The sequence below is a fragment of the Falco peregrinus genome, chromosome 2 (assembly GCF_023634155.1).
Source record: "Falco peregrinus isolate bFalPer1 chromosome 2, bFalPer1.pri, whole genome shotgun sequence".
NCBI classification, from domain to species: domain Eukaryota; kingdom Metazoa; phylum Chordata; class Aves; order Falconiformes; family Falconidae; genus Falco; species Falco peregrinus.
In genome coordinates this window covers 124,091,671-124,112,913 of record NC_073722.1, presented here as the reverse complement: position 1 = coordinate 124,112,913, position 21,243 = coordinate 124,091,671, and the positions used below count along the sequence as shown (strand labels likewise).

At 51.4% G+C, this 21,243-nt stretch overlaps 1 protein-coding gene across 4 annotated transcripts in view; it reads left to right on the top strand.

Moving 5' to 3' along the window:
• Positions 1-9,222, top strand: part of RGS9 (regulator of G protein signaling 9) — a 33,740-nt gene extending 24,518 nt beyond the window's left edge. For 2 of the 4 annotated variants that reach the window (XM_055796626.1, XM_055796628.1), the window contains 7 exons: positions 76-191; positions 657-744; positions 1,275-1,413; positions 2,431-2,516; positions 3,891-4,008; positions 7,240-7,611; positions 8,937-9,222. In XM_055796626.1, coding sequence (XP_055652601.1) covers positions 76-191; positions 657-744; positions 1,275-1,413; positions 2,431-2,516; positions 3,891-4,008; positions 7,240-7,611; positions 8,937-9,056 — 1,039 coding nt within the window. In that variant the 3' untranslated portion in view covers positions 9,057-9,222. The other 2 variants (XR_008745906.1, XM_055796627.1) reach the window with 2 other exon arrangements.
• Positions 9,223-21,243: the final 12,021 nt, after the last annotated feature.

The following is a 21,243-nucleotide window of genomic DNA, read 5'->3' as shown; positions in this document are numbered from 1 at the left end:
TTTTGGTTTTAATTAATCTGCCAATTAAGTGGGCGACTTGAAACTGGCCATGCTGTTTGTTTTCAACCTGTGCAGAGTGGAAGTCCCCACCAGAATGCGTGTGGAGCGATGGGCCTTCAATTTCAATGAGCTGATACGAGACCCGAAAGGTCGGCAGAACTTCCAGGTGTTCCTGAAGAAGGAGTTCAGCGGTGGGTCTGCTGTGTCTCTGTCTTTCTCCCTGCCTGCGCTACAGAGCGGTGGTGGAAATCCATGCCTTTGCAGTAGGTGCTGTGAGCCGAGGCGATGACAAAGTCGCACAGTAAAGGCAGTAGAAGTGACTTTGGAGGCGATGGCTTTGCAGCCAGTGCATGCAATACCATCTAGTGGCACAGGGCACAAAATACAGCCCAGGGCACTCCCCGCGTGTGGGGATTGCTCCCAGGCGAGCTGCAACTGGCTGAATTCGCAAGCTCGCTTAGGTGTCAACGAGCAGAGAGCAGGGGAAAGCTGTATTCCTCCTTCAATCCCAAGGGGATTTTCAAGGTGGTTGTAAGAACTGCAGAGACTGAATCAGGACCAACGCACTGAGTCAAATACATTCAGTTTAGGAGTTAATAAATGGGATTGTGTTTTTCTCAGTCTCGCTCTCTGCTGACTGCATCCCTGTTACGCAGGAGAGAATCTGAGTTTCTGGGAAGCCTGTGAGGATCTCAAGTATGGAGACCAATCCAAGGTCAAAGAAAAAGCAGAAGAGATTTACAAGTGAGTGTGATGATTGCAAAATTTCTTGATTTCTTAAGCTCTTTGTACATGAATCCCATAACCTTCTTCCACACGTTGTCATTCTCCGCATTATTTATTCCTGAGACTTTTCTTTGTAAGCTCTCATCAAATGTGACTGTCCAGTGTCCCTATGTAGGAAATGAACTTGTGAAGATGAAAGCCTAAGTACTGTTTTGTTATATAGTTACTTTTCCTCTCTGTTCTCCACTATTACGTTTAGGTCTTAGCATGTAATTGAGAGGTGTGGAACAGCAGATATCTTGGGGCTGCCACGAGGAGAGTGGAGAAGCCCTTTTTGCTTCCAGTGGGCTCAGATTTGGTTTATATTGTGTGTTAACAGGGCAAGAGGAAGTGACTACATGTTGTAGTGTTGAAGAGGAGACTGACTGCCCAAAATCAGGACAGCAGATTGTAGTGGGGAGCTGAAGGGACTTTTCCTTTCATGCACAGACAGGATCTCCAGGAATTCTCCAGCTGTTAATGGCAGTGTTGATTCCTTCTCGTTGCAGGCTCTTCCTGGCTCCGGGAGCAAGGCGCTGGATTAACATTGATGGCACAACAATGGGCATCACTGTCAAAGGCCTCAAGCACCCTCATCGTTATGTTTTAGATGCTGCTCAGACCCACATTTACATGCTGATGAAAAAGGTTTGTTATTTGTTTCCAAAGCCTTAAGGGGATTCCAGTCCTCTGGGCCTTTCCGTGCCTTTGTGTGCTATCAGCTGTCACTTTCAAGTGGCCTTTGTTTGAAAATCCTTCGAATTTGCTGACTTAAGCAAGCACTGCTTCAGGTCTTTGTATTTTGCTGCTTCTTCTTCCCTCTAAGGCAGCTGTGCCCAGGGTGGTGGAGGTCAGGTGTCTGCTGGAAGTCCTACTTTCTAAAATACCAGCTTGGTCACCAGCTCGTTCAAAGCTTGAACAAATCTTTTAACTTGACTCGGTTAGTACCACTCTGTGCCGCATCAACTGGATTTCAGCAGTGGATGGGAAAGGTAGTAGCAATTGTGATGTAACTGCCTGAGTTTTGTACCAACAGCATTGGCAGACATGACCCATCTTAAGTTTTACCGAGTTTTTTCACACATTTTTCTGTGGTTGTGTTTATGGACACCCTTTTTTAGGTTTGACTGATGCAGCGGACTGCGGGCTGCTATCAGCATACAGTATGTCATGGCTGTCATTAGATCCTGGTAACTACAGATAACCTGTAACTCCTCCTTATGAGTGACACAAAATACACTTAGCCGGAAGGAGTATTATGGGCCAGAGCAGCAGCTAGTGCATGTTGACACTGAAAGCAGCAGAGCTGCACTGGTTTTCACCAGTTGCTGAAAAAGGTCCGGCTCCTGAAACATAATCACGTTGCCTCCCAATGACTGTGAGACACCGCTGGCTTGGGCTAAGCTCTGTTCAGACCTTTTGGTCTGGGTCTTACCTGGGAAGCTTTATTGTGAGATGGAAAATCCTGGGAGTTTTACACCAAGATGAAAGGGTATTGGTTTAAATAGCTACATTTGCCTGCAAGATATAAAGTCCCTTGGGCTGCTGGGGGAGATTATCCAGTTCCCAGCCTCCCTGGCTCCTGAGCAGTTGTATTTGGTGGTGATTTTAATAAGGGTGTTTGCAGCCCATAACTACCAGTTTCTCTTTTTTTTCTCCTAGTAGGACTCCTATGGCCGCTATTTAAAGTCTCCAGTATACAAGGAAATGCTGGCCAAGGCTGTTGTGCCACAAGAGACTGTCAAAAAAAGGCAAGTGAAACTGGATGTAATTGTGGGGTTTGTTTTTCTTGTAGCAAGGGTAGAAAAAGCCTGGGTTGCAGCAAAATTACTATGATTTAGACGTTTGTTTAATGAAATAAGATTTTTCACTAAGAAGATGCCTTGCTTTGAGACTGATTGTGCTGTTTATTTGTGAGCCCTTTGGAAGCGCCTTGTGTGCAGTCAGGATCAACTTGACAATTGCTTGGCTGCCTTGTCTGTTGGGTCTGTTCAGAAAGGCTGTGATTGTTGAATTAATGACAACTCCTTTCCTGGAAGGAGAAAGTGCTGTGTACTGGGCATGGGAAAACTCCTGCCCACAAAACACTGGCTGCCGAGGAGACACAGAGCCACTGCAGGGTCCTCCGTGGGTTCTGCTCAGCTCTGCCCGGACAAAGCTGCTTGCCCCCTGCAAGGCGAAGGTGACAGGCAGCCACATGGGAATAAACAGCATCTTACTTGCGAGGGACTGCTGGCACAAGGTAGACGGCGTTAGAAGCAGCAGGCTTGAAATGGCTCTTTCCCAATCAAGAGTTTGAAGTGTAGTTGCTTCTTAAAGCTGAGTGTACAACGTCATAGCGAGCCTGGGTGGTGTGCTTCTTTCTCTGTTCCTCTTCCACTCATCAACCTAGCAAGCAAGAAAGAGGAATCATGGACTTTCACGCTATTGTTTCATCTAAAGCGCATTTCAAGTCAGTGGAAAAAACCCTCCTGCTGACTTGCCTGGGGTTTGGTTAGTTTTTCCCTGAGCCACACATCACAAGATCCCTGGTAGATGCTGGTTAATCCTGGCGACTAGCTTTGTGTTTATCAGTGCTTGTTCTGGACACTCAGTGGTCAGCATCCTGGTTAAACTAAAGAGCTAGTACCTCATCCAGAGGTGGCTCAACACTTGTTTCCCCTGCTGCCGGTGATGGCTTTGCTGCAGCAGGTAGCAAGTGGGTTTTTGGGGTATCATATCACAGGCACCAGAAACACCTATACTGGTCCCTATCTTGATCCTCTGAAAGCGTTAGAAAAAATTCCACTCATGGCAGGTGTTTGGCTTCACACTGAGAGTTACGTGCAAACACGACAAAAGGAGTGAGGTACCGGCCATCTCCTGGCCCTGGAGTCACTTACGAGGACCAGGACCGCCTGGATGCTTTTAGCAGTTCTGTAGCTCATGTGTGGGACCGTGTCACTGAGTCCTACTTTGAACCACCTCATCCACAATTGCACTTCTTTGTTTTTGTGCGGGTGATAGTGGCACATGTCTCCGTGTCTGAGCTTGCCCTCCTGGTAAATTTGCTTACTGGGAGTGAGTTTTTGGTGCCTTTTGACTTTTCAGTAACACCCTGCTTCTTTCACTCCCTCTCTGCCCAGCTCCCCTTTCCCGTTCAGACGCCGTCACCTGCGCTCCAGCCCCAGCCCCATCATCCTGAGGCAGCGGGAGGAAGAGGCCAAAGCCAAAGAAGCCGCCGCGACTGTGGACATCACGCAGGTCATGAGCAAGCTGGACCGCAGGAGCCAGCTCAAGGAACCTCCCAAATAGGCTCTGAGCCCCGCAGGGCACAGCCCAGGGAAAAGACAAGCCGAGCTGGTGTTGAGCTTCGTCTCCCCTTCCTGAAGGTGTCAGTGCTGCTTTAGGTTTGCAGGCCGGCTCTGCCAACAGCCTGCTTCCGCACGTTGCCACGGCTTCTGGAGCCGCGGATGTCGCTTCCCAGGCAGGTTAGGCATGGGAGTGCTGGTGGAGCCTGGCTGCTGGCTGTGCCGGACTCGGGGTGCAGGGCCCGGCTCCCTCCCTGCACCCCTCGGAGAGGAGGGGGTGCTTCCTGGGTGCCTCGAGCTCCCTGTGGAGGTTGGGTGGCCCAGCTGCCTCCCCCTGCCTCCTGTTCCTCCAGGAGGTGGGGTGGCACAAGGCAGTGTAAAGCTCAGCTGTCCCAGTCCTTTGGGTTCAGGTCCTTGTGACCCCGCAGGGAGCAGGGTGAGGTGGCCCACCTCGGAGTGCGTCCACGCTGGTGTCCATCCTCTCAGAGGCGTGCGTGCCCTCCCAAGGGGTGTATCTTGGCCACCCACTGAGAGGAGTACACTCCTCACTTCAGGTATCCTGCACCTCCTAGCCAGTGCAGTGGAGCCAGAGGCAGATCTTGAGGGTAATCTTCTTGTGAGAGTGGTAGGATGAGTGTTTCTGAAGGTTTAGATGACCCTTTGAATTTTAAGGATGCTCACAAGTGCCCCTGGGACATAGGAGATCTCCCCCGTGACTCCCCTGCACAATGAGGTAGGTGTGCAGGTGTAGCAAGCCATTGCTCACAGGAACCTGCAGGAGGGCTTGAGAGACGCAGCCATGGCTTTGTGTTTCTTTTATCAAACTTTTCCTACCTCTTGTCTTGTCTTTTTCCTGCTCTTCTATTTTCTGTTGTTAAAAAAACCTAACGGGGTACTTCCAGCTTGTAGCCCAGAAGCAGGGAGGAACCAGGGTAGAGGTGTTCAGAGCTGATTTCAGCTTTAAGTAGTGGTATGTTTTGTGTTGGTTTTTTTTTTTTTTTTTTTCTTTTGCTCTTTAGAATGAGACAACCTAAAATACTACCTTAGTGCTAAAGAGCTCAGGGAGATTCCAGGCTTTGTTGGGAAACCAGAGTGTCACTGGACCAGGCCAATGATAACCAGAAGTGAGAAGATTCCTGCAAAGCCCAGTAGAGGGAATTGGGGGGCAGAAAAGCTTTCTTGTTTGTTAAAACTTAGAGGAAACAGAGGAACTGGGTGGGAAGCACTGAGATCCAGGAAGCTTCTTTACTCTGGTTTGTATTGATCATCTGTTCTTACTGCTGGTACGATTTTAGAGGAAATGGGAGGTGGAGGAAGCTGGATGTGAGTGGGAGCCCTCAGGTACTGGGGTGCATGCAGACCAGCCCCTTGTGAGCAGGCAAGATAGTCAGGCAATAGCTGTTCCCCCAACAGCTTTGAACAGCAATTCTAGCCCTCCCTGTGTGTGTTGTCAGGAGGAGGAATCGGGGCTACCTGGTCTGATCTGGTATCACTGCAGAACTAGTCTCCTTTGCTTTGCAGCTGAGCTACGGAGATTTTCTTGACCTCCATTGACCTAACGGTGATAAACCTTCTTAGAGGAATTGAAACCAAGTTGCATGAGTCTTTTGCTCAGATGCCCTTATTCCCAGTGGAAGCAATGGCAAATTTTGCAATGCTGTAAGGGTGAGCGGGCTCAGACTGTAATTTCTTTTGAATTAATGTCTAATACTGAGCAGCATCAACCTACCTTGACATAAGAGCACTGAAAGATACTCAGGAATGTAGCAGGGTTGGTCCAAAGCTACTTGGATGTGATGAGCTCTGCAGTCTCTTCAGGGTTTGTTTAACAGGGAGCACTGAGCATGCTGGGACTGCCAGTATGTAGTAACATGAGGAAGATCAAGTCAGAGTATAAATAATAAATAACAAATCTGTGTGTTCCAGTCAGTCCCTCTGATTCTACTTCTATTTTGTCTGCAGCTCTGCTTTTTATGTTCCCTCTATCCATTCCTTTCTCTTGATTTTTCATCATCTCAGCTTTTCATCGTTGTCCCCCTGATGTGGGTTAATGCTGCATGCTCTGGAGTCACTGTGCTTGTGAAACACCAGGCCTGCACTTGCAGGCAGAAGCTGGCTCTGTTCTGCTTAGAGGCTGAATAAGCTGGCATGACCCAGCGTACCGCTCCTCGGTCCCTTGCTGTTCGGTCCCTGAAGAGGAAGGTCGCTGGTACAAAGTGTGACCATGGTACAAACTGAACCTCACTTTGTGCCAGCCAAGAAATTGTTTGTTTCCATTGGAAATCAGAGCAATATGTTGTTTCATTTCTTGGCCATGGCTTCCATGCATTCATCTGTCTAATAAAAATAAATGTAGAAAATGAAAAAAGAACAAAGTTCATCCTTCTCTGTCTTGTCTCAGTGTGCTCACCCTTCACTGTGTCATCTTTCTGCCATGCGTGCATACATTTTCTCTGTGTTCCTCCGCTCTCAGCGCTTCTCTTAGGACACTTGAGCTGCGTTTCATTTCTGCTGGGAATGAGTCCTTGGGAAGCAGGGTGGGGGGCACCCCGGCATGCAGCGTGTCCTCTGCTGATGCATCTGTGCTTGGGCTTGTCCTGAGGGCTGAATTAGCTGAGCTGGAGACTTCACAGCACCAGCCAGGGACACTGGGGGCTTCAGCACAAGATGTGGCTTCTTGTATTATCAGTTGTCAGGGTTTGGAGCTCGGTGTCCTATTTCTTGGCCACCGCGGCAGCCGGCACAGTGGTGCTTTGGGTATGACATGGTTATACCATTCATAACCAAGATCACGTTCTTGGGGTAACAGACTCCTCCGTGCCTAGAGCTAATTGTTGTAAGGAATGAGTCAAGCTGGTGTCTCCTACAGTGTCATAGCGCGTGTGGGGCCGATCTGTCAGCACCGCTGAGGCTGGTAGCAGCGACCCCCTTGCTTTCCACGGGCAAATTGTGACACCTCCGCTCTCCCGCTGCGGGGGAGCAGGGAAGGGGACAGAGCTGCAGGAGAGGGGGGCACTGGCCCAGGCTTGGCCAGGGTAGCCATCGGCTGCCTCCCAGCTCAGCCCTGTCTCTCCTGGTAGCAGCTGGCCCTTCTCCTCCTGACGAAGCCTGGGGAGGCCAGGCCAGCCTCCGGCATGCTGTGCCCCGGGGCCTGACCGAGCCTCTCTCCTTTTCCTCCCCGCAGCCATCCCACCACACCTCCCGGGCCCCCCGCCCGGCTGTCTACGCTGGCACCAACACCCCGCCATCGCTGCCTGCTGCCTCCCCCGGCCCCCCGGCCCAGCCCCACCGCGCCGCCTGCCCCAGGCCCGCCAGCGAGGCCCCAGGCGGCGCCCAGCAGCAGCCCGAGGGGGCCGGCCCCGGCCCCTTCCCCTCCGCTGGTGGCAGGTCCCCGCACGGCCGCCCTGTCCTTCGGCCGGTTCCTGAGGAGGGGCTGCCGGGCCTCGCCCGTGTTCGCCGCGCTCTCGCCCAGGTGCCCGGCCGTGCCCCACGGGAAGGTGCAGCCGCTGGGCGAGCGGGAGCGGCGGCTCCGGCCGGACGCCGCAGCGGTGAGCAGGTAAGCACCGCGCGGGCACCTGAGCCCCCGTGCAGGGCTCGCCTCCGGTCCCGTGTCCGTTTGTACGTAGAGGTTGAAATGGCGCCAGCTGAGCCCGTTAAAGTGGGCCTTGTGCTTCGTATTGCAGTCAGCTGCTGCCGCCCCCCGCCCCGTGCGCTGCTGTGGGGCTGGTGTAATGGCGGCTGTGGGAGTGGGCACCAGCCCTGCGCCTCCCTGGCGCCAGGCGAGGCAATGGAGGCGCTGCGCCTCCCCGCCGGCCCCAGGGAGCTGCGGGCCATGAGGCTGCTCGGGGTACCTGTGGCATAGCCAGGGACGTGGCCTCTCCTTCCCCCTGGGGACGCCAGGCACCTGCACTGGTGTCCCCCTGCAGTCGTGCCACCCCTTGCCCGCGTCCCCGAGCCCCACGCGCTGGGGCAGGCCGGAGGAGGTGATGGCCCCTTGCACGAGGCAGCCCCAGCTCGGCATGAAGTTATGTTTCTCCCCACATCAAGCACCTTCATGGGCTGTGGGGCCTTGCGGCACAAGCAGCAGAAGCTGTTTGACCAATTTTGTTATTTTGGTGGCTTTGGAGATGAGCTCCAGATCTTTGCACCAGCAAAGATGGTGAGATGCTCCGGTACTGGGGGGCAGGGCCCCCGTACACCCTGAGAATGTGGCCAGCCCAGCTGATGGTGCCGTTCCTACCGTTGCATCTCAAACCCACCACTGGCGTTGGTGCTGCCTGCCCCAAATCGTGGCCAGGCCTCCAAAAGCATCTCTTCCCCTTGGCTCCTTGCACCTGCTCCCCATATTGGATGTGGTTTTTGATGAGAAACAGGCAGGAGGCCACACCGGTGGTTTCTCTCTCCTGCACTTACACCTCCTGTTTTGCTTTTGAGTCCTGAATTTGGCAAACCGCTCGTACGTTTGTGTTTGTTCTCGAGCATTGGTTCAGGTTTGGTTTAGTGGTTTGAAAGTCAGAGGAGACACAGAAGTAACAAGGGAGGAGAAATCCTGAGGGGGATCGTGAACGTTTGTCCTGCCAGAGCAGGATGTGTATTCATATTCATATTCATAATCTGGGGATTTGTTGCCTGGAGAGACTGTCACTGTTGAAACTAAATCCTGGCCATGTCCCTCACCAAGAGTAACATGTCCTCAATCTCTTTTAATCCACCTTTGCTGGTGACCAAGTGGACGAGTCCACGTTATAAATTCAAAAGCATAAGTCTGAGGGCTCCTGCTCCACCTGGCTCTGCGCTCTGGCTGTGCCAGAGCTGGGTCACACAGCAGTTTTGCTTCAAAGGGCTGGGAGTGCACATTTCCTTCGTTTTCCATCTCTGCAGGCTTGTGCCCAGGAGTTTTGCTTTGGGATCTGGGGTTTGAACAGTGGAAAACTCAAAGCCAGACTCCATGCTGCGTGTTCGCTGTCTCCGAGCGCACATCAAAAAGTGCTGTATGCGTGATGAGTTTTTATTTCACAACACAGCTTCTTCCAAATAAAAACGGATGCTCCTTTGGAGAGCCGGATCTACCCCATAGACTCTGAGGAGGGAGAGGACAACCGCCACCGAGCTTGTAAGGACTCTGCGAAGGAGGTGATCTGCCCGTGGGAGAACCCCGCGGAAGAGGGGAGGGCTGGGTAACGAGCAGCCCAGACACGGACGCTCTCTCCAGGCCTGAGAGCACAAGGTCTGCCATGTACAGCTCGGTATACGTGCCGCGGTGTGAAGAGGCGCGTTACGGCCATCCTTTAGCAACAAGGAGGCTCCGGCTCTGCAGCTAGGAACGGCGGACCCTGCCGTACCCGTCTGCTTGTGGTTCAAGAATCTGAAGCATTTCTGGACTGGTTTTCTTGGCTGTCTTTGGTATATTCTGATCTGTTCATTACAAACATCTTGATAAATGAACCTCGTTTCTTGCCTTACAGCAGACGGAGAATTTATGTGTGTGTATATCCTGGGAAATAGCGTCTTATCTGAACTACTTGCTTGGCCATGAGGTGTCAGCACACTGTACACAGCACAGCTGGAGCAGAGCTTGCAGGCATTTTTCAGAGTAGGACTCAGACTTCAGTGCCAAGTCTGGGGCATGTTTGCGCCCCCAGCTTGGGTCCACCTCTTATTATTACTATTTTTTTTAATTTTAAAGCAAGTTCATTAAAAGGTAGCTAATTGCTGGGGAAGGTAAATTGAACCCCTCGTGAGAAGCTGTGTGCCGAATGGCGTAGCATCGTTCCTTAATCCAAACCAAAAATGATCCCAAAGAGCAAGCAGTGCAGGAGAAGAGCAAAGGCTCCAGAGCAGTTCTGCGTTACCTCCCGTGTCCCTTCTGTGGCCTCTCGGTGCAGGGATGGGTTTTGAAACCATGACTTGAGCTGCACCCCGGCAACACCTGGGAAGATCCAAACCAAACCTGTGTTGGTGTTTTGGACCTCCCCAGACACAGACTGGTGCATTGCCACAGTCTTTACTCGTGTTGTTATCAAGAGTGTTAGAGCGTTGCTTTCCCTATGTCGTGTCAGTGTTGAAGATGGATTTTTGTTCACACTTGGAGGGTTTCCTAGATGTGCGTGGTGTGGGTCATCATTCTGTAATTTGTCCGTGTGGCCTGTGACTTTTGGTGTTGTTATTTTGCACTTTCTAATTGTAAACAGAGCTTTGCATGTGTGGCTGACATGGTTCGTCATGCCGATTGCTACTGTGGGATTTAGTCTCTCCTCCCACATGCTCAGTGGTCCCCATTTCCCCCTGGTTGGGGATGACACTTCTCACTACAGGGCAGGTCGGGAAAACCAAGAGGCTGTTTCTGTTTCCCAAGTCTCTTTCCCAGAGGAGCAGGAAGATGCACTGCCCCAAAGTGAAGGTCGAGCGGGAGGGTGCTGGCCCGCGCCGCCTGTGATGTTCCCTCTGTACAAATGCGTGCCTGCTTGTGCTGGCTTTGCTTTGTGGGAAGGATCAGGCTCTGCTCTGGCAGTCACTAGTGGTGGCCACCTGTTACTCAGGAGAGACAAGTGTGGTGTCTTTTGCGATTGTTTTTGTTGATATTGTTACTCAGCTGCTCCTGACGAGACACTGGTAATGTATAATCCAGGCAACACAAAGGAAGACATTGTGATGTGTAAGTTAATAATATCATATGTAATGTTATGTACATATTATAAGAGCTATCCTACTATTAATATTTGTCTCACTGGTTTGGGGTTCCTCCTGTGCACCTCCTTGCCTTCTACTCCAGAGGCCAACAGCAGCCACGGATCAGCAGTGTGTGGCTGGGGCTGGGACGTGGGTCATGCTCCGTGGAGACAGTGCGTGGCGTCACGTGGAACCCCGTTGTCTGTGGTTTCCTCCTCCTCAGCACTGCTGGCGTGCAAGAGCCATGGTGGGCACTCAGCACCAGCTCCCCAGCTGGCTTCCTCACAGCTGTGGCTCCACGTGTCCTCGGCTCGCTGCGGAAGACATCTTGCATGCCTTGTCCCGCTTTCACAAGCTGATGAATGCGTGCATTCTCCACAATGAACTCGGGCACTACTCTTTATTCGGTATGTGCTTAGCAAGAGCAACACAACTAGTGCTAATTAATACCCACCTACCATGAGAACCTCTTTGTAGTGATGTACAGTTTGCTAGCCACAGGGGAGAGGGAACTTGCCACAAAGAGGTGGGTCTCACCCATGCTGGCCCCACTGAGGGGGTGGCCGCTTCCTTTGCTGCAAAGAAGCGTGGAGGGTTTTCTAGAAATATCTCCGGGTTTATTTTCAGTGGCCTGGGGTGGAGGCAATCAGCCTTTCCTCTGCAGGCAGAGCTTGGTGGTTGCCGAGTGGGGAGCAGGCTGTGGCTGTGCTGGCTCTCCCGTGGGGCACGCGCAGGCGATGGAAAGCTCATACTCGCTGGTGACCCGTTCTGCTCCTTAGGGAGTGGAGCGTGAAGTTCTCCCCATCTTCGCCAAGGAATCAAATAGTGCCTTGGCCTCATGCTCATCTTCTAAACCAGAGGAAGGACTTCAGGGTCCAAAACAGGCTGTTCTGTCAGGGCTCGGACACCCTGATGCAATTGCATCCAGACAGACAGGTACGTACAAGTCCCAGAGGCCAGCACTGGGGGTTCAACATTTATGTCTTCAGGGCACTGCTTTTTTCCGCCACTATCTTCCAACTTGAGGACTCCTACAGTTTTTTTGCCTTGTGGGGGCACAGACCCCTGCGTCATGCATCTCAAGCCCATGCCTTGCTTTCCTTCCTTCCTCCCTTCACCTGCAGACCCCCCAGGTGCCTGCTGACTGCAGGTTGAAAACCGCTGCTCCGGGGGCCCTGGATCCCTCCTGTCACCTCACTGTGCTCGCACGGTGACATCTGACGATCTCGCCCCCGCTGGAGGCCTGGCATGCCGGAGTCGGGAGCGCTTTCAGCTCTTGCAGTTCAAATCCCCTCGCTGTGCAGGAGCCCATTTAATGCTGCCTGGAGTCACCTGGAAGAATTAGCTCACTGCAGCAACTTAGACATCCAAGGTATTCCGATAATGTGAGGGATGTGTAAGGTTAATGACTGGAAAAAGTGATCGCTCCTGGGGGCAGTTTCTCAGAAAACTCCCTGCTGCTTGGCTGACAGAAGAAAGGAGACTCCAGCAGCAGCAAGGAAGCCCCGTGCCCTCTCCGCAGCGGCTCTGCTCTCCTGCCCCCCACCGCTGCGGGGGCTTGCGGCTGGCACAGACCCACGGAGCAGCCATGGCCCCGCTCGGGCTCGTCGGTGCTGGAAGAGCTCCCCGCGCTCCAGGTCTGAGCTGATGTGCTGCAGGAGGGGCCACAATGGTCGGACTTTGGATATTGTTTGCGAGAACTTGGAAGGAAGATGCTTAATTAGCTGTGTGGTCCTCCAGCGTGCTTCACTGCCGCGTGGGGAGGTCCCACACCCCATGTTAGCGCGGGGTCCTCCAGCATCCTTTGCCGGGGCTCAGGCTGACCCACGGCTGCTGGGATTTGTTCACATCCTTGCTCTGCAGCAGTGGGCCAGCCTGGAAAGCGAGAGCAGCTTCTGAGGTTTCCCCAAACCTCCGTGAGGGCTCTTCCCAGGCTGCCTCAGCCATCAACCTCAAGGGGGACACTGTTGGGATAGGATGGGAGCGAGTCCCAGGCTGGTGAACCTCAGGCTCTTGCTGGAGCTTTGGGCAGGAGGTGGATCCTGCGGTGGGCTGCCAGCTCTGGGGTGCTGCGGCTGGGGCTGCTCACCGCTGGTGCTGCGGGGCTGGGGTATGGGCAGCTGGAAGGTGTTGGCAGGGCTCAGGGAACCGGTTCAAATGTCCCGCTTCGAGATCTGTTTTCCAGGTGGTCGGCATCTCTCGAGTCTGCCTTCAAGCTTGACATTTCAGTCTCTCCTCTCCGGCTGGGACATACGGCCAAGGCGCCAAAAGCACCGAGAGCCTTTTTCTTCCTCTGAAGTCTTGGACTGTGCATTGCTCAAGTCTCGTTAATTTAAAAATGGAACAAAGAATGCTCAGCATCCAGCAGGATCAGGCCTCAGGAGCAGGAAGTACCAGCTGGCTCAGGAGAGGGCTTGTTCCCCTGAGATTCCCAGCGTGGTTTTGGCAGGCGGCGTGGTTGGGATGGCTCTGCGAGCAGCCTCGTCCTGCCTGAAATGCCAGCCGTGGCAGAACAGCTGACTCAGAGCATGACAGCTCTTCACAGCATCCCCCTTGTGAAAGGAGCTGTCAGAAACGTTCCCGACACCGCTGCCTTCACATTTTTGTGAGGGTGGCTTGAAAGCGGAGATGTAAGCGGAGCCCCCACGTCATGATGCTCTTGGAAACGGTGCTCCGTGGGTGGAATTCACCTCTGTGCAGGGGCTGCACCACGTTACATCCTACTGGTCTCCCAGAATAGGATGTCAGGTGAACAGAGGTGGTTCACGGTACATTCACCCTGACATCTGAATGTCTGAATTATGATAAATGTATTATGAAAGAGTCATTGTGACTTGGCTTCTTGGAGTGCAGGAGCCTCAGGGATCCAGGAAGAAAGCCAGTCACTGGGGTAATTTTTCCCCCTTGCCACGAGGGATATGTTTTATGCATTTTGCAGCGCACCTAGCCCAGGAGCAGAGGTGAGCACCTCACAGGATCTCTTTTAGGGCAGAGGTTCCTAGATCTGTTCTGCACCACGCTAAACAGGAAAAAATAAGCTCTTGCAAGTCAGTTTACTTTTTAAAATTCATGTTGCCATAGCAGCTTAGCACACTGTCTCAAGTCCTCCTTGCAAAACTTTGATCACCATGAAAACAAAATTATGTTGTTCTCCAACGTGTTCTACATATAAATATATCGAAGTTCCCATAGTTCATGCCTCAACGTCTCTGCAAAGACCTCTTTTATTTCTCACTCACAAAAAATTTCTCTGGCCAAGGGACAGTATTTTAAATCCTTGAGGTGCATCAGGCTCAGTCTTGGTGTGAAGCTGGCTCCTCAGCATCTTCATGGTCCTGCTGCTCGCGTTCCCAGCTGAGGTTCTGGTTCCAGTGGTTTCTAACACACTCTGTACACCACAGCACTGAAGCCCAGACACCAGCTTCTGTCCCCCAGACTGTGGGAATACCCTCCTCCCTTGGCTCTGCTCTCTGGACATCAGCTAGTCTCTTCCCTGAAGTACTGAAAGAACACAAATTCCCCTGAAATATCTACCTATTTGTTGTTATGCAGCAGGAGCACTGAGCTCTATTATCCTCGCCCACCTCTAGTCCCATCATGCTGGATTCCCTCTGTCCCCAGGGAAAGAGTTAGTCACCCCTCTTCAGATGGGATGAATTCACTTTGGAAATGGTTTATTCCCTCCGTTGGCTCTAGGGGAGTAACTCTGCACTGGACGCAACTTTGCTATGGGTAGGATGTGATGACAGCTTATACATGGTGGGGTTATCCAACACCAGTGGCTTTAGTGAGAGTTAGTGCATCCAATGTGTTGTGTGCAGGCACCTGCTGCAACTCCAGGTAGGGTGGCCTGGCTCTTTGCAAGCTCTTCTTTAAGCCGTAGGAGACCTGAGTTTATTCTCATTGTTACCCAAGATGAAGCTGCCTCGTTCTTGCTCCTAAGCTTTCCTCTGTTGTGTGTGCAGAAAGCAATGGAGGGAACATTGACAAACACCAACACTTTAAATCCCGTTTAGAGCAATCCTTCGGTTTCCATCAGGTGGCCTATTTTTCTGGCTACATTCATGTTAGCAAGATTGGAATAGACCAAAAAGAAAAAAAGATATCAGGCTAGATATAGAAAAAATTTGTAATAACAACCTACACAGTCATTTGGTTAAACAGCACATTACCCCAAGCTACGCTTTTGCTGTTGTTTTTCATATGAATCCATCTCCTCACCCAGAGAAGACCCTTCCCGACCAGGACTGCGAAAGGTCAGTGGGGTTTTTATTAATGTTCATAGCCAGACTTCTTCCAGTCAGCTTTTTTTTTCTTTTTTTTTTTCTTTCTTTCCCAATCAACTGAAGGGGGGGGGGGGGAGAAGAAAAAATTGGGGTAAAAGTTGAAGAACACTTTAATTTATAAGAAAAAGAACTAAATAATTGATGTAGTCATGGTGCCAAAGGTAATTTCTGCTGCTCCCTCTATCTCACAAAGACATTTAGCATTGATTGAGATCAAAGTATCAAAAACCCCTGCTGCTGAGCTGAAAGGCAAAACTTTCGGCTGCCTTTCTCCGCTCTAATAATATCGTCTTTATGTAGTTAATAAACTGCACACTTCAGTCAAACTATATCATTACAGAAGACTTAGGGAGCTAATAATTTAAAAGCAAAGAATTGCCTCTGTTCTTCGCTTTGAACTAAACAACATTCTGTTGAATGAGGGGGACATCAAAGCTTTGTTACTATTACCAATGTGGCTGGAGCATAGGGCCGCACAGAGTGTGTACTTCAGTCATCAAGAGAAAAAAAAAAAAAGATTAAAGATACTGGCTTATCAACCCACAGGCAGAACCAGGTGTTTTCTTTTCTGCTGTGCAAGCATCAGGTGGTTTGCTTATCAATGAGTTTTCTTGTTAAATAGATGTACATGACTTAGGTTGATCTCTCCAATCCTGTGGCCCTTTTATTTCGTGAGCAATCTTTGGAAAAGTTGGGGCGAGGGGCTGTTTGTTCGCAGGAGGACAGCTAACTGGGCCTTTTGTTGAGCGCCAGCTCCCGTTTTCGCTCTGCTGACTCCCCCGGTGTGCTGTGCCGTGCTCCGCTGCGGCGGGTCTCCTCCCTGCTCCCCACATCCCTCCTGCACACGTGCCGTTGGGCAGGCGCCTAGGTGTGTGGCAGTCCCATCTTCTGCTGGATGCACCTTCACCCCCCGCTTGCCATCCCATCTCCAGGTCCTCCGTGCTCTGAGCGGAGCAGGCTCAGCTCTCCCGGGTCAGCAGACGTGTGTCCCTGCAAACCCTCTGGCGTGGCTGGGAGTGAGGACGGCACGGTGCTGCTCCACTTCCCTCTGCGTGGGGAAGACCGAGAGGATCTGCCGTCCTGCTGCCGCCTTCAGCTCTACCACAGCTGAGAACCCAGAGGTTTGCAAAGATCTGGCCGCTGCCAGGAGTGGGTGTCCACAGAGGGTCTTGAGCATGAAGATCCTGAGCTCATCGAAGAGTGTGTGAATCACGCATGTTCATGCCAGCGATGCTTCCACACCAGATGTTTTTTCTCCAAGTATGGCACCAGGAGAAAGAAAGGCTTTCTTTGATAAATCCCACTGAAAGACAGAGTTTTTTCTGGGATGTTTGGCAGGGATAGGGTCAGCAAAAACAGTCCAAAGAGACTTCAGGAGGTGTCCTCCCATCCCTTCCCTGCCATGGCAACATCTGCCCATGTCGTGCGTCTGGGCTGCCCCCAGGTCAGACCTCCCATGGGCTTGGGCAGGAGATGTTTGGTACGGGGCTGTGGTGTGAGCCCCACGGCCTCACCAGGAGAAACAAGGTGAACCCCGAGGTCAGCACTTGAGAGGACAGGGCCTCTAAACCCTCCAGCTCTGACCTCCTGGGCTGGATGGACCCCTGGATGCTCCAGGCATGTCTGGGAGCCGGCAATTCAGTCTGGGCTCTATTATGGGATACTTGCACTTTTTAAATGCTGCTTTACACTTGCATCAAAAACTCTCCTTGGTTCTTGGCAGTCTGGATCTCATCCCCTATTAAAGACTGGAATTTAAAAAAGCAGAAAATAATGGCTTATTTCAAAGTAACAATTCGACTGCTTTTTGAAATGCTGTCCTTATTCAAAACCACTTAAATTTGTACATATTTCTAAGTCTTTATTATCCTCAGGGGCTGAACCAATATGGATCTTGATTTCTGCAAATGTTCTCCTTGATTTCTGTGTCAGAAAGTTGAGAAGTAATGTGAACAGATCGGACATTAACCATAGGTAAGAAATGGTTTCCTGGGAATTACTGCTTAAGTTATTCTTTAAAATACTTTGCAAAGCCTATTACTATGGGGAGAAAATTTGTAGCAGAAGACTTTCAGAAAGGATGGTCTTGTCCTTTTTATCCCGTTGAGCTGCAGGCTGGAGCGTGTGCCTGAGCACATGTGTAGACATGTGTGCATGTGTGTGCTTTTGTAGGCTTCATTCTTTTTCCAGTGGAAGTGGCTTTACCATGCAGTGAGAGGGATATTCTAGCCCTGCTGAAGTGTTCAGAATTTTCATCTCTGATATGCAAGACGGTTTTCTAGCAGGTACACGCACAGCTGACATGCATTTTATGACCAGAATAATGTAAACAGCCCTGTAAACAGAGAGAAACTTGTCCATCATCTCTGCTGCAGATTAATGGGTGACCTGCAGATACCACGTGCTGGTGGTGCGTGTTGCTTTAGGACAGCAATAAACAAAGAAGGAGGTGGGAAAAGGTCTTCTGCCTGCTCTGGCTGAGACAGTGTGTGATTCACATGCAGACATAGGGCCAAGGTTTTAAGAAGTGTTTTCTGAAATGTTGACTTCATCTGCCAGGAAGGTTTTGAGTTTGTCTGAGCTCATCCGACTGCCACCATCCCGGCAGGGTGAAGTGTGTCACAGTTAAGTCAGCCTGATGGGTTGTCTCTCAGAGGCAACCGTCAAGCCAGAGGAGACCCTGATGTGTTCTGCTTGACTTGTTTGGACTTTCACTGGCGGGACCTATGGGACACAATACCCAAGATTTGCCCCCAGAAATCAGAACACAGTGGGTAGTATTTAATACAACCTCTAGAGCAAAGTACCTGATGCACATTCTAGAGCACAGTATCTGCCTGCCCGTCTGTCTCTCTCTCTCTACATTCATGGAATGACTATTTCTGCAGAATTTAGGAATGCTCCCTTGTTCAAAACAGTGCTGCAACCCAGTGCGATGCTAAGAGAGGCTTTCCAGCTGGACAGAGATGCAGAGCTAAAGATTCTTGAGCCAAGCTTTGCAAGATCTGGTAATACAAAGATAATAAAGTGACTCTGATGGGAGTGCAAGGCAGAGTGAAGCTGTCTTTAGCCTTTACCAAAACCACCGTCAGTGCCTTTGCCTTTTCACAGCACAGCTCTTTGCAAAGCTAATTGGGTTAGTGCCTTGCAGGGGGTTTTCAGTGTCTGCAGGAGATGGGCTGCTGCAAACACCTTCCCCTTCAAGGCACACAGCGTTGCCTTTTTCACACCACAGCTCTCTCCCTGGCTTCTGTTCTCGAAAAGCAAAAGTCCCAGGCTGTTCTTCAGTATCAGCCATTACAGTGTTTCAGTTCTTTCCTCCCAGCCATTTTCAAATGTTCAACTTAAAAGGAGAATGTTTCATTTTAGGCCAAATTCCCCCCTCCTCTCCCTTTCCCCTCTCTTCTCCTTCGTCTTCATTCCCCCCGCCCCTCCCCCCCCCACCCCCCCGGCCCTTCTCTGGAAGAAGAACAAAGTCATTCAAATCAGGAAGCTGAGGAACTCCATGTATACTTTCCACTGGGACCTCAATCCCTACTGGTTTGGCTTGATTTGATTGAAGTGTAATTTAATCCTTCATCATTTGTCATAATGTCATTTATATATAAAAACAACACTGCATCCAACCTTCAGATCAGCACCGAGGAGCTCTCCAGGAGGCATGAAAACGAAGTTGAGGAGCAGGCTTTGCTGACTGCAAGGAGGGTGTGAAGCTGGCAGGCAGCGGGGCAGGGAAGGCACTTGGATGAAGCGTGTCACCTTTGAGCCAGGTTGCTTTGTGTTAGTGGGGATGGGTCTGGATTCACAGCGAAATGAAGGGGCGATTGTGAGCCCACCTACGCAAAATAATTCAGGTTGAGTAGGTGAAATACCTGGGAGGAGGTGAACAACCCGGCTTTCAGCGTGGGCTAGAAGCTGGAGTATATTTGCAGGTGCACTGGTAAGCGTGGTGATGATAATGTCACTGCCCTCTGTTACCGGCTGGAACAAGGCAGGGCTGGAGCCCACACACCTCAAACCACGTCTTTATTTGTAATAGAGGAAGGGGAGGAAAGGGAAGGGCCTCTCATGGTGGGAAATGTCTTCCTAGCTCTGCTTTGCTATCATTGTGCGGGTTTCCTCCATCCCCTCTTCTTTAGAGTGACCTCTGTGTCGCTGGTGCTCGCCTCAAGCACTGGGGTGGGGGCTGCAGTGCTTTTTTGACACCGAGTCCCTCTCATGGAGCCTGTAGGTGAGGCAGCAGAAGTCACCAGGCACTCATCTCAAGGCTGTAGGAACCTGAACCTTCATCTTTTGCCTCAGGTGTCTCATGTTTAGCGATGTACAGCTAAAATACTGAGCATCTGAGCTCTGGCATCTCTCTGCTCCGTCATCCCAGCGGTATGATGGGGGAGAAGGCAGGCAGGGAGGAGAGGCTGGCAGCTCTGCTGTGACTCCAGGGAGCTTAAACGGGCTGGTGGCTCTCGGTGGTTACGGACATGGCTGCACGCAGGTGCTGAGGGGGCACGTGGTCCAAACCCCGTCTGGACTCCCCTCTGAAACCTCGCCCCAAGTCCAGCTCTCAGGGTCCCCATCCATGGCACGGGAGCTCACTGACCTGCGGTGAGGCGTCTGGAGAGGCAGCGACACACCTCTCCCTGCGTTACTGCTCCTGCTCTTCACTGCAGCTCTCAAATAAATGGAGCCTCGTCAGAATAAAAACAGCTTCTGAAGCTTTGGTGCAATATGCTACAGACCAAAACCCAGTCCAGCACAGGGATAACTGAGAAGCGTTGGGAAAACTCTGCACTCGAGAGCCCCGAGGCTTTTGTTCCGCACTCTGTGCCCTGCGCGGGCAGGGCTTGCTCCCCGCGGTGCGATCTAACACGCAATCCGCGGCACCCACCTGGCTCGGCACCCAGGCAAGGATGCTCCTCATCCTCTTTCAAGCTTGCTGGCTCACTTCTCCTTGCCTGAGCGTTTTTGGCACGGTCTGGCCTCACAGCTAGGCATGTCCTGGAATGCTCCGTGGCACGCCCTGCTGAGAGGCACCGCGGGGCAGGAAGGTTATGGACAATCTGCAAATGTCGTGTGAGGTGGTTTTACTGGAGGATTTTTTTGAGAGAGATGCCGAACACCTTTGCTTTCCCCTTCCTATCTGTTCCTCCAACACCCTAAAAGGAAGTCTGAATAAGGGGAACAGATAAGCCTTATCCCTCCGAAAGAAAACATTCCTGCAGTCAGGGTATAGAAGCCAGACACCGCCTGCCTTTCTTCAGCCCAAGCCGTGCGGGTACCGCAGCAGCCAGAGCCTGGCTCTCTGCTGGGACTTAGGACAGGAGCCAGAGGTCACAGGGCTGGAGGGTGACAGTGCCCAGCGCAGCCCTCCCCGAGGGACCAGGCTGCCTGCCATCTGCTCGGGGGAGCTGGAAGGGCCTGTTGTAAAACACAACCAGTAGAGAGGGTTGTGTGAGGTCCCCGCTCACCCTCCCCGTGTCTCGCTGCAGTCGGGGCTCTGCTCCATCCCTTCCCTCTAACAGCGCAGCAGAGTATCTATTCACAGCACTTGTCAAAAATTAAAGCAGAACCTTTTTTTTTCAAATGCTCCATCTGTACTTGGCTGCCAGAAAAGCGATTCTTCCTCCAAAAAAATTTGCATTTAAAATTCCAAATATGCACTTTTGCTCAGACGAAAGAATGTGTGTTCCTGCTTTCAAGTTGGGTTCTCTGTGACCTCTAGGTTTTAATAATTTCAGCAAAGTGTCATTTGACAATTCAAATACAGTCGGTAAGCACAGGAAAGTAAATGTCCTTTAAGATAAGCGCATATTATATTGAGAGTTGATGATGAGAAGATTTCACCTGCAGCTAGAAACTTCAGAGTAATATGTATGACACTTCTGCATATTAAAAAAACGCTTCGGTGAAATATTGGTATTTCCAGATTTCAGCTTTGCCAGTGCTAAAATATTTCCACTGTTTAATTCATAAGAAAGTGTGATGGCCTTGTATGCAGAGGTTTTGCTGTTTAGCTTTTGCTTTCCAATTAAACATAAATCAGTGTTCAAATCCTGCTTTCTGCTGGTCTGAAGGGTAAAGGACCCCAGGCTGGATGGCCACCACCTGCTCTGCCAGCCCACTCCCTCGCCTCGGCGCCGTGCTGCCTGCGGTGCCGCAGTTGGGTGATGCTGCAGCGGGCCCAGAGGTACCACTCCTGGTCCAGGGATGCAGAGCAGGCTGGAGCTGAGAGTGGG